This window comes from Meriones unguiculatus, chromosome 1 (genome assembly GCF_030254825.1).
Source record: "Meriones unguiculatus strain TT.TT164.6M chromosome 1, Bangor_MerUng_6.1, whole genome shotgun sequence".
NCBI classification, from domain to species: domain Eukaryota; kingdom Metazoa; phylum Chordata; class Mammalia; order Rodentia; family Muridae; genus Meriones; species Meriones unguiculatus.
In genome coordinates this window covers 186,370,017-186,382,918 of record NC_083349.1, presented here as the reverse complement: position 1 = coordinate 186,382,918, position 12,902 = coordinate 186,370,017, and the positions used below count along the sequence as shown (strand labels likewise).

Sequence of the window (12,902 nt, the reverse complement as noted above, 5' to 3'; positions counted from 1 at the left end):
AGTGAGTACAGCTAAGATTTGGTTTCCATTACTTAAGCTGTTCCCCTGAGCCAATATTGTATAGAACTGCAATAGCTCTCACTGAGGCAAGCCTGGTGTCTGTGAGGCTGTGTATAGGGCTGGGAGCACAGAACCCTTAGTGTGCATGTCCACAGCTCTGCCTGCCTTCAAACAGCTCTTCTTCCCCTTGGAAGACAATTTAGTAGTAGTTTGTTTGGTTTGGTTTTGTTTTTCACCATTTCAGTGCTTGTTTTGTAAACTTTGCCCTTGCCCATTGAACCACTCATCTTAATGCTGTCGTAGGCAACCATCCAGGCCTCCCCCAACTCCGAGGACACCCTTCACTTCCGTGGTAAGCACAGCAAAGAATAGACCATAGAGGCTAGGGCACTACGCTGTGGCCTCTGCTTGGCCAGCTCAGGGACACAACAGGCCAGCAGTAAGCACATTTCTAAAGCCTCCAGCCACCCTATGGCCAGGTACAAACAAACTGAAGCTTCATTCTTGACAGCTGCCCTTTCTTTTCTTCCCCATGCCTTGGATTGTGGGATCAGAGTTCTATGATAAGCAGAAAAAAATGTTTGCACTGTTCTCCGAATAACCTCACCTACACAGAAGCTCAGTTTCTAGGAGGTGGATCCAGAGGCTCAGCCTGGGCCGGTGGAGAAACCCCTTACTCCACTCCAGAGTTAAAAATGCTGACAGTGACAATTCATCTGAGGGGTGTTCATACCTCCAAGTGGGTCCAAAAAAGGAGGAACCTCGGCTCAGCCTGCAGTTCCCGGGAGCAAAGCCAGGTTTTGTGCACCAAAGATATTTTTTTGATCTTGTATGGATATTTTAACTTTTTTTAGTGTATAAAATAATGGGTTTATTGTGACATCTTCACACCTACCTACATATCCAGTTCTTTGTCCATAGTCACCCTATAATCCTCTTGCCATTCCTCCCATATTGTTTGGACCACTTCCTGAATTTGCATGTCATTCTTGTATAGTGGTTGTACTAATTAACCTTCCTGCATTGTTCCACTGTATCAAATGTGCTGCCTGGGCAAGCACTGTGCACTGAATTCCAAGTGCTATTGGCTGCATAGGAAACCTCACACAGACCATGGATGGTCTGCCTTAAGCTCATTAAAGCATGGCTCTGCCCTTCCACTTTGGCTCAAGCAAAGAATTTCAAAGTCTGAACAGCTCTTGAGCAGTGAAATACTTTGGGTAGCATCCAGGAAGAGGAGATAGCTATAGGTCTTGAATGAATTGAAGTGGATGGACCTTCACCTCAAACATGGAGCTGTCATCAGCGACACACTTGCCACAATCTAGGCACAAAGCTTAGGACCACAAATCACTGAGGCTGAGCCTGAGGGGTCAGGCAGAGTGGGGAACTTGCCATGTCCTGGGGAGTCTCCTTGCTGAATTCATCTATATCTACAGTTACAGTGCCAGGGAGCCCTGCTCCCTCCCTTTGTATGTGTATCTAACGGCCTTTCCCAGGGGCTGCTGGGCTGACCTGAATTGGCAATGAGGGGGCAAAACAAGCAAAGCATTTAAGTGGGTGAGTAATGACTACAAAGAAGTGACCTGCCTTGGAGCGAAGACCCCAAGACTGGCTGGGGAGAAAGGTCAAAAAATTCAAAGCCAGAGAAGATAAGGCAGTGGGGTGCTGACCTTCAGGAGCCAAGTCACCCCTCCACAGACAGGCTTTGAAAGCTTCCTACTCCTCATTCTCCAAAGACGGAATAACAAAGCCTGAGCTGCCCAAGAGAGGGCCTGAGAACTCTTGACTCTAAGGCTTCCCACCAAGCTGATGGGATGGGATACAGCTGACCTGAAATGACAAAGCCCTTCTACAAAGCATACCATGCAAGGGGCCCAGTTCACAGTCTTACCTGTGTCTAGCCTGAGATCCACTGAAACTACGTTAGGTCACTACAGAAACTTTAATCATCAAAGTGAGGACCAAAGGGTGGCCAAGCCGTTGGAAGGGTCCTGGGAAATGAAGGGCCAGTACAAAGCTAGGTTTGGGAAGAGAGGCTGGCTCCCAGGCCTACCCAGTGGGTAGCAGGAGGCTCTTCAGGTGGGTAGCACCCTGGCCTGCCCCTGACCTATGCAGGTCACTGTAAAACCTCATTGTCCCCACTTGTGATGGGAACACAGCCTGACTCAGCACTGCCCTCTCACACAAAAACATTAAGGTTCTACCAACTGCCCTTGACAGCTTGTCACCATACTCATTCTGTCTTGCTTTAACCGGACTGCCTGACACCAGGGTAGAAAACGGTGATGGTTTCCTGTGAAATCTCCCCTCACTGACTGAAAAATGACCTGCACTGAAAACTTCACCCTGAGATCTCTGAATTTTTACAAGTTCTGGGTAGCACTGGTCATGAGTGACACAACATGAGACCATCCCTAAGAATCTGAGGTTTCATCTTAACAACTTGACTGGATTTGGAATCACCAAGGAGATATCTGGGTCTATCTGTGAGGAAAGTTTCCAGAAATGTTTAACTGTGGAGGAAAGAACCATCTTGACTGTGAGTGAGCATACCGTAGCTTGCTGCCTTGGATTGAATAAAATGGGAAAGAAAAGGAAGCCAGCAGAGGCTGAGTTCATCTGATGTGACCACAGACACCATGTGACAAGCTACTCACCATGGACTGTCCCCCTCAACTGGACTCTACTCAATGTCTGTACAGGCCTGACTGTCCAGGCAGAGAGAAAAGGAAGAGGAGTGTTTTTTCAACCCAGCGTCTGCACTCATTATTTACAGGTGCTTCACTTGATTTGAGTCCAAACCTGGGCTCAGTGAGGAGACTGAATGTCCCTCACAGCTGCTCCTTCCTGCAGCAACAAGACTGACATCACTGTTGTCAGGGAAATGGTGTTTTGATTAAAATCATGTGACAGCTACTTCATGATTCAATAAACAAATCCACTGTTAACCCTCGCCTGACTGTCTTGCCAGCAGCTGTGGTCACCAGGAGGGAGTGGCTGTGCCAACCTGGAGGTAGCAGAGTATGACAAGTGGCCCAGGCTGGCTCCTTGCAGGTCGTCCATGAGGGAACATGAGTCATCAATCACACAGACCAAGCAGACTTCAAGAACGTCTCTCCATGGCATTGAGGCAGCAACCACCCTTCCCCAGGAGGAACCCTGGGCTACTCTCTTGGACCAAGCAGCAGGCACAGCCCCAGGACATCAGATGACTCCCTTAGGGCTTTGAGGCCAGTCAAGAACCCAGTTCCCAGAGTTCTCAACGACCAAATTCTCTCCCTATGAGGACAGATCAGTGAGCTAGCCAGAGAAGGGTTGAGAACAATTTCTGGTTTACAACTGGATGACTTCCTGGATCACTCACTTGGCTTTAGGCCCCTGACATGACACACTGCCCAGCAACCAAGTCCCTTTCCATTTCATCCCCAGGACATTTGCTCTAAGTGAAACAAAAGCAAGGAAGGCTCCCTGAGTCACAGAGAAGGGGATTTTTGTGGATAAAATGAGCTGCAGCCTCAGCACAGCTGGCTTCTGAGGAAGATAACCACCTGAAATGTGTCCAAGGCAAACATTTACCACAAAGGTATCTGGTTAAATGCTTGATGTATTACAGTAAACAGAGGCTCAAGAAATGACAGCTAATGCTGTCCTCAGCTGGGGAGCCTTCTTCAGATCTGACCAAGTCAGCTGTGGCAGGGGCCAGATGCTCAGTGGTCAGGGCTCAGCTCAGGTACACTCCACAGTTGAAAGGCAGGGCCAAATGGTCCTGAATGTTAGAAAACAACTCCATTATCATTTAAAAAGTGTTGCTCAGGCTCCTGAGAATCACTGTTCTTACCACTGCAGCCTTGCCTCTCCAGTGAAATTCTACAAAGTAGACTGAAGGACATGAAGGCTGGCAGCTCAGTTATCTGCCACGGGCTCAGGCTGCTAAGGCTTTGTAAGCAGCAGTGAGCCAGCACATTCCCCCACCATGCAGCATGCAGCACCCTTGGGGCTGCCTAAACCAGACAGCTGGGCAACCCAGGCAGGGCAACAGCATTCAGGGACACAGAAAGGCAAATGTTCAGAACAGGAAAGATTGTGCGGCCTCCATTTACAGCAAATGAAAAGTCAGGTGATTTAAAGAGAGCCTTTCTGTCAGTGCTTTAACCATATAAATCCACTGGATGGGGGTAAGAGCAGCAACTTCTTACAGTCACTGTATCTAGTGACATCAGCACTAGGCAGTCCATGCTCTCCACTCCTACATTTTTCTAAGTCATAACTACCCATCTATCACTGACCCTGAGGCCACAGCTGGGACCCCAGTGACTGTTGAACTGGAACTTTGCATCCCTCCTCCATGTAGTTGTAGGAGGCAAAACAGGCTTGTAAAACATCCAGGAAAACGTCAGGCATGGAATAAGTAGAACCATGCCAGTAAGTTTCCAGCCCGTGAGGAAAGTTTACTAGCTCTCCAGTCTTGTCTCAGACCAAGGGAGATACAAAAGACCTCAAACCACAGATCTGGACAAGACCTAGCTCTTAGAGCCAGATCTCTCCCTAGGACAGTGTGGTGGGAGTTGCTTTTCTTCCCACGTTGCTGTGACTCCCTATAGCAGCAGCAATTTCTGCTTGCTACCTTTAGCCCAGGAAGGACAGGGCTTTGGCCCCAAGTTTCAGGGGCACTTACCTTCCCAGTGTCCTCTCCAGGCACTTGGGGTCTCAGGAAGAGGTTCTTGTCAACCCCAGGGATGCTGGGCTCTTCACTGTCCTTCACAGGAAAATCTAGCTTCCTCAGCCTTTGTGCCACCACTAGAGATACAGACAGCAATGCTGTGACTGTCCCTGACCAGGGCACATCCCCTCCCAAGCCACTGTGCTTCCCGGCCGGGATGCCCTCAGCTGCCCTGGCACAATGATGGGCCAGCAGCACAAGGTTCTGGGTAACCGGGCAGAGAAAGCCAGCCCTCACCAGTACCTTACTTAAGGTGCCTTTTGCTCAAGTCACCCCACGGTTTCTAAGTGGGGGGTGTTCCCCTACATCTTGGCCAATGAGTAACTTGTAGGGCCCTGAACAAACAGAAAACCTGGCTCCTTTCAGAACTGATCACAGCAGTTAAAGACAACAACTCCAAAGAAAGAAATGACTTGACTTTTCTTCCCAGTGAGTAATTAAACTCTCTTCCTCCTCCAAAAGATTTCCATCTCAACTGAACATGACATAATTTCCTGGAAACAGCAGGCCCTTGGAGGTAAACAAGGAACAGTGAGGCTATTCTAGGTACTGAAGACAAACTAGAGATTCATGAGGGAACTGGAGACAAGCAAGGAATGGATAGAAAGGTAGAGTAAATGGTGAGTCAAGAGGACAGCAACCACTTCACCTGTTCACCAAGCTCACGGGTAAAGGACCTTCTCTGCTGCTGACATTCCAACAAAATGAGGGGGGAGGGGGGAGGGGGGCAAGCAAGGGGAGGGCGGATGAAAGGGGAAGGCAAAGTGCCCAACCTGTGCAGTGGCCCTGACCTGCCATCCCTAGTATGATGGACCCACAAAGCTTTCAGCTCAGGGACATGGAGGTTAATAAAGCAACAAGTGTCAGGAAGATAGGCTGGTCTTCTTGGGTGTTACACAAGTGTTCTGGATGCCTGGATGAGACCTGTGTCATGCTGTCTCTTGAATAAGGACAAATCCTCCAGCAAACATACTCCTCCCCCACACCCCACTCCCAGGCCCACAACACTACAGTCAAGCTTGGTATTTCCGTGAACTGAAGGTTGCCCTTTATTTTAACAAGGCCTCATTCAAAAATCACATTTATCTGTTTATACTTATGAAACAAAATCCATCTTTGGACTCCTGTTCATTGGCAGCACATTATATGCACAGGATCTAATACTTTAAGCTCATGATGGGTAAACCCCAAACAACGGGTAGAAAAGAATCACTAAGGTGAACCCCACTATTAGGACACTTTTAACTGACGTGTTGTCTTGGCTTCCCTTTCCTAACAAGCTGAACAACTGGCAAAAACTGCCCAGATGTGAAACAGCAGCAATATATGTTCAGGGCAACCAGACAGTTCCAAAAGAATGACTCCTCAAGCCAGAGCTAGTGGCATGCCTTTCATCCCAGCACTTGGGAGGCAGAGGTAGGGCCAGCCTGGTCTACATAGAGAGTTCCAGGAAAGCTAGTGCTACGTAAAGAACCTTGTCTCAAAAAAGGAAAAAAAAAAAAAATCCTGGAGCCAGGGACTGGTCTAGGCCAGAGGCTCTTGTTTCCTAGGAATGAAGAATCTCTTAATTGTGTCAATGAGAGAGTGAGCCAGACGGGTGACTTTGTTCACCTCAGAGGACAGTCTTCAGAAATCACTCAGTGAACAGTTTTATGAAGCACCCAACAATACAAACCAGACACTAGTCTAGACAACGGTGACACAACACAAGACAAAACAGATCAAGCATGTATCACAGAGCTTCTGGAGAATCAAGTAGAAAAACCAGTATGTAATGAAAATGGCCAAATTTAAACGGAAGAGCAATTGTTATGCAGGGTAACACAAGAAGTTCACTACGTACATCAGGAAGAATACGGAAGCCTCTAATGGCAACCCACAAACAAATCCTGCATGCTATACAACCCTTATTTGAGAAGGCAAGGGTCCACTATCTCTCCCTTCAGTAGTCTTTGGCAGAAAGGTAAATCACAAGGCTGGGGGGAAATGGGACAGGGACATTTTAAAGTTTATTCCCAAGTGAGCATATCATGTGCCATTTCCAACCAAAGGTGAAGCAGCTGTCCCAATGCACATCTGTTTCCAGAATCAACACAATAATCTCTCAAATACAAAACTCATTAAAGAGGAGTATCGCCTGCAGGTGATGCAAAAAAGGCATCATGAAATGTTTACAGCATGGTAATTTAAGGCACTAAAATGAACATCTTTTTGCTTAGGAAAATATTCAGCCCTCCGCCCTAGAACACATAAAATGAAAACTCACTATAAAGCAACTGGAAGTTTAAAATACAGGCACACGGTCTCTGATAGAATTGGTCTGTTCTGTTTTTCTAAGGTATGATAAACTTAAAAGCATTTACGCAAACTTGGTTTTATGGAATTTATGTTTAATGTACAAAGTTTTGTAGGTATCTTTGGGCCTTCACAAAACAGAACAGGGATTGTTATATCTAAAAGGGTTTGTAAGTAAAATCAACAATTCAGAAACCAAAATGGAAACATCAAACTACATGGCAAGATATACTGAGATAGGCTGCAGTGAAACCTCATTACCAAGTCCGCTAAAGACGGAGTCTATTAGATGAAAGACGCTTAAATTACCCAGAACAATCAGCAGGAACGGTGTGGCCAGTCAGAGCTGCTCATGGAAGGAGTGGGATATAACTCAACAGGGAGACTGGTAATCAGGACGCCTGCTGTTCTAAAAACAGTGTCAAGCAGCCTTCCATAAACACGATTATTTTGCTTCAGCAAACCCTGCAGCTTGACCTACTACCTTAAATTTCTGGACAACTTAATGAAACTTTACTGCAAAAGTAGAAAAACATTCTAGCATCACCCCCCACCACAAGAAAACACTGAGCAACGAAACTTCAGTTTGGTACTGTACAGTGTCGCAACAGCTAGATGCTCACCAGCATTGCCAGGAGCAGAGCCAGGGAGGGACCAGTGGTTCCAACACATTCTTGAAACACAACACGTCACAATGAAACAGTAGACCCACAGCTTAGTAAGAGGCACTAAAGTTTCTTATGAGTTTTTGAAGGCAGTCACAGTGCTGAGCCCTTGAAATTGTTTCCTTTCAACATCACACATTAGCAGCAAGATACACCCACTTCCGGCTTCTGCACGACATGATTACGGTCAAAACTGAGCAAATGAAAACCAGAACAGCCATTCGTTAACCTTCCACATCTCCCTTCATGTGAGGTGCTGATGTGGACCATGGTAACCAGGAAGATGTGGCTTTCACTACAGTCAAATCTCAATATTATCTCCAAGTAGATAATTTTAAGTTATTCTAAACCATTTACTTTTAACACTGGAAAAATGGAGAGCTACACAGATACATGTAAACAGTAAAGAATGATATCACTCCATGTCGGGGTCCAAGTCCATCCAGGCTCTGTCTGGAATATTAAGTGGCTGGGGCCTGATTCAAAAGGGAGGAGGCAGGAACCTCAATGGTGCTGAAGAAAAACACTGGGAGACACTCAAGAGAGGACTGTACAGGGAGCATCAGCAACTGGTCAGTAAGAAGGGCTGTACAGTTATCCCAACAGAGAAGTAAAATCAGTCTTATTGCATGTTTAGAAAGAATCAAGTCACTGAAATCTGATTTCTTCTAAGTTGTTGCCATTTGCTTGGATGAAATCTTGAAGGTTCCATTTTTCTCCACCCATGTAAGAACACATTGACTAGAGAGCTGTGATAAGAGTTTAGTAAAGGCTTTTCCCTCCTGTTCCTCTTTATGCCAAGGCAAGAACTGGAAAATTCCAAACAAAATCATGTTAGTGGTACAGAAAGTTCATGAATGATCACTATGTGAACATTTAGCATGTAACAGTGACAAAGCGTGAACCTGACATCTCACTGCAACCCTGCCCTCTGCTGCTTTAATCTGTCAGGCTGACCGGAAGCTAAAGACTAAACTTTTCCTGCCACTAACAATCAGCATCCAACACATGGAACTGAGAAAACGGCCTGCTCACTTAGCAGAGAATGGCGGGCCAAGACATTTCTTTACTTTAGACAGGGTCCCACAGTGGCCCAGGTCCTCTACTCTGAGATCCTCCTGCCTCAGTCTCCCAAGTGCTAGGATTACAAGTGTGTGCTACCAAGCCCAGCAATGGCCAAGAAATTCCTGACCAAGCAGGCCCAGCGTGACAGGTACTTGCAACCCTGTGTCTCCCATCATGCTCATCACACTGCCACTTCCCACTGCTCACACCATAGAGGAAAACTCCCCAGCAACCAAAGTCTAGCACAAAACAAAATGCATACCACTTATAGCTTCCTGTGCAAAATACTTGACATCCATGTCTTCGTCCTGACCTAACTTCTGCAGCACGGGCTTCACTTCCCCCTGCAAGGCACTGAAATTCAAAAGTGACTGTGAGAAGATGGCTGGCAGGGCAGACAGACTCAATGCAATACAATCTGCAACGAAATATGGGGGTTTGGATCTGTAGTAATTTCTACATTTTAAATAAAAATACTTTTAAATACTGACAAACAGGACAAGCACAACAAATAATTTCTAAAGAAGTTCTAAAGTATACAAGTCAAATGGACAGTCTCAAGACTGAGGGCTGAATTCTTTTCTCTGAATAAGCCCAGACTCTAGGTAGAGAAAAGAAAGAAATTCCTGGACTTAGTTTAGTGTTACTCCCCACCATGAGGTGATACCTTCAAACCACGAACAACACTAAAATCTTACTTGGTATCTAGAATAGGTCCAATTTTCTGTAGTGACTTGGCCACATTGAAACGGACATTTGCTACTTGGTCTCCGGCCATTTTCAACACGATGGGCAACATTTGCTTAGTGGTTATTTCCTGACCACAGGCTTCAGACAGTGCCTAGAAAAATAAATCAGATGGCACATTTAAAACTTTCTTCTTAATACTCTCCAAATCTAGAGAAACAAATATTTAAAAGGAAGATAATCGACCAACAAAAAAATGTCTCCTACTTGAGCATCTAAGGAACACGAGGTGGTTTGGTTCAAAAGATGAAAGACCTCTGACAAAACATACAACAATATTCCAGCTTTTAAAATTCCAGCTTTGAAACCTTTAAATTTTTAGCTTCATCTCACTATTTATGTGTGAACGTGTGAGGAGGGGCATGATGATGGGAGACAAAAATGCACCAGATGATGGAGTCAGATGCACCAGTCACCACCACCAGCTGAAGTTCCAGGAAGTGTGAGCCACCTGAGGGTGCTTGGTCCTCTAGGCCAGGAGGCACTCATGTCAGCCATCTCTCCAGCTCCAAATCTGAAATCAATATTTTCTCTATTCTGATTATCCAAATTGATCAGTACAAGAAATGCACCTCCAACAGAAGACAGCGCACTCAAACTCAGAAATATACCATGAATGATTTAGCAATAACACCACAAATACTTACATTTATGCAGAATAAAGTGGTCATCCTATGCAGGTAATTTGGATCATTTGCCATTACTAACACTTTAGGGACAATGGTATTCTGGGCCCACTCTGTACCAAACTTCTGGACTAACTTCATGAGGTTGTTGGTGGCAGCTTCCCGGATGGCATACACTGCAGGAGAGTCCAAGCAAAGATCTTCATGCTATTTTCTTTACACACAACCTACTTTACTTCATCCATATCACACATACCCAGAATAAACTCTGTACAGACCTAACACACACATACTTAATGATAACATGCTGAGGCACAGCTATCACAGTTCTAAAATGTCTGTGTGAGGAACTCAGTCTATCCATCATCAATTAGCAAACAACTGCCTACTAGGCATATGTGCTGCAAAGACAGTATCAGATACCTTCCCTCAAAGATCAAATACTCTATCAGAGAATGAAAAATTGGCACTCAGGCAGTCCCATGGCAGAGGACCAATTCTAACACATACAGCACTGGACAGGAAAGACTGAGCAGAAAGAAAGGACTCTGGGAAGAGAGAAGTGCTTCGCTGGAAGACTAGAGAGGCTGTCTGTAAACAGAAGGGGGATAGCAGCCTCGGGATGCAGTGAGCAGAGTAACAACAGCACAAGGGAGAGGGAGAAACCCTTGAGACTGTCAGGGACAGCTTCTAAGACAAACAATAGACTTTAGGAGCATCAAAAAGAGCAGCTGAGAATGATATTGAGGAAATCCTACACTGCTATCAAGGTCTTTTATCGACACAGCTGCAAATGAAAGTTCTTCTCCACTGCAAATGCTCATGTTAAGACAAGCTGATAAATGTACCTGCACTGACAGATAATAAACTCATCCAAAATAATTTATCAAAGACATCCTAAACCTAAACCATGAAGTCTGAGTTGCTATGCCTTCACAATTAGTTGTTTTGTGCAATCCTGAACACAGAAAGGCCTGCTGCTCCTTCATTTCTTATTCAAAACTTGGACTTAGATAACAAACCAAGGGGAAACGTTCCTGGCTCCTCCTCCTCTCACCTGACAAGCACAACCCTCAAGGAAGAGAAAAACAAAACAAAACAAAACACAAAAACATTTCAATCCTTAGCAGTCTACGCGAGCTTCCAGAGAAGATGGGAGCTAGGCAACTTTTCCCAACTCACATCCTGCTGTAAGAACACTAGGAACAGGGAAAACAGAGACAAGGAACCATACCCACAGCCAATGCTCAGACTTCTGTCTGCAGAGAAACACCCACCAGGATGCCCAGAAGCATCCTCAGGACAAGCTCAAGTCAAGTGTCAGCCTTCCAAGAGCTCTTTCCTGTCACATACATCATCTGTGCTCTAGCCCTCTCCCCTGTCCTTCCTTTAAAGGGGAGCTAATTATTCTCACTACAATGCCACTAACGCACAGTTCCACTGCCTAAGGAACCAGAGTCTGAGCCTTGCCCAAGATCTCAACTGTACTGAACTCTACTTGGCCAGATGCCTACTATGTCCCTGGCACCCCTCACTTCTCTTTTCAGAGGAATGCAAGCCTTTCCAGAGTTCTGCTAGTCTTCTCTCCTTGTTTTGTCTATGACTCTGTCTATTCCCTCAAGGTCAGGCTGATCTAACACTGTCTGTTCTCACTAACTTTGATTCAATATTTTTCTTTACCCTATTAAAGATAAATTAGTAAATGCAGTGCCCCACCACTTAGAAAACAAAACCTGGAACTTTGTTGACCTTTCCCGCAATGAGCCCTGGCCTCTCATCACACTGGCCACTGACAGCAACAGCCTTTTTGCTGCCTTCCTTCAGCTTCTCCAGACTGCTCACTCTGGTCGTCCAATCGTTTCATGCCAGGAAGGGCTAAGGGAATGTTTCCAAAGAAACCTGCTCACTGCTCACTGTGGACCACTTAAAGCGCAAAAGCACCATTCCTCTTCAAATTATAGAAGTCTAAGCTAAAATACAGACGCTGTAGGAAAAGCCACAGTGAAGGGTACATTCTCAGCTGCCACTGCATGAGGGAACCCTTCGGTCCCTATTGTGTGCTGCCGCTGCAGTACATAAACTCCACCCCACTAACTCCCAAGACAAAAGGAAAAAAGGGGGAGGGATACTTAAGCTGCATATAGCAAGCACCTCTCATAGAACAAGTGCCATGAATCTCCTTGTAGAATATTGGAACTTTAAAAGTCCTTCAACATTTGAAGGGGAAAAAAAGCCTGACTTAAATCCAGAAGGCCAGCTTTCAAAGGAAGCAACAGAAAGCTCTCTGGGAATGCCACTGACATTAATATTTACCAAATGTAAACTTTTCTAAATAGAAAAATAATTTCTTGGCCTGGGAGTTGGTTCAGTGGTTAAGAAAATACATGCTACTCAGTTCCCAGCACCTAAGCCAGGGGGTTCACAAAAGCTGCCATTCCAGATCTAGATCAGGATCCAGTGCCCTCTCTGGCCTCCAAGAGTACCAGCACATGCCCACGCTCACATATAGACACACATACTCACACAGAATTTAAAATAAAATTAAAGAACCTTTCCTATGATTTACCAAGTTTCTTTTATATTGTATAAATGGTCATAAAAACTTAACTTTTGAAAAAAAAGAAAAAGTTGAAGTCTTCAGTGTAGTTTAAAAACACCAGCTGTGCTTTGCCCTAACAGACCGTCCTGCACAGCCTCACAATCTTCCTTCTACACTTAGACATTATAATACAAATGTGCTTTTAACAAAACCACCTACAAGTGTAAGCACATACAAATCTT

At 45.3% G+C, this 12,902-nt stretch overlaps 1 protein-coding gene across 3 annotated transcripts in view; it reads right to left on the bottom strand.

The window, feature by feature from the left end:
- Ppp2r1b (protein phosphatase 2 scaffold subunit Abeta) overlaps positions 1–12,902 on the bottom strand; it is a 34,556-nt gene that overhangs the window by 5,702 nt on the left and 15,952 nt on the right. For 2 of the 3 annotated variants that reach the window (XM_021656604.2, XM_021656605.2), the window contains exons 12-15: positions 10,143–10,297; positions 9,447–9,589; positions 9,011–9,102; positions 4,679–4,800 (exon numbers count right to left, since the gene is read on the bottom strand). In XM_021656604.2, the coding sequence (XP_021512279.1) occupies positions 4,679–4,800; positions 9,011–9,102; positions 9,447–9,589; positions 10,143–10,297 (512 nt within the window). Of the gene's footprint in view, positions 1–4,678; positions 4,801–6,713; positions 8,493–9,010; positions 9,103–9,446; positions 9,590–10,142; positions 10,298–12,902 lie in introns of those variants that run through there. The other variant, XM_021656603.2, reaches the window with a different exon arrangement.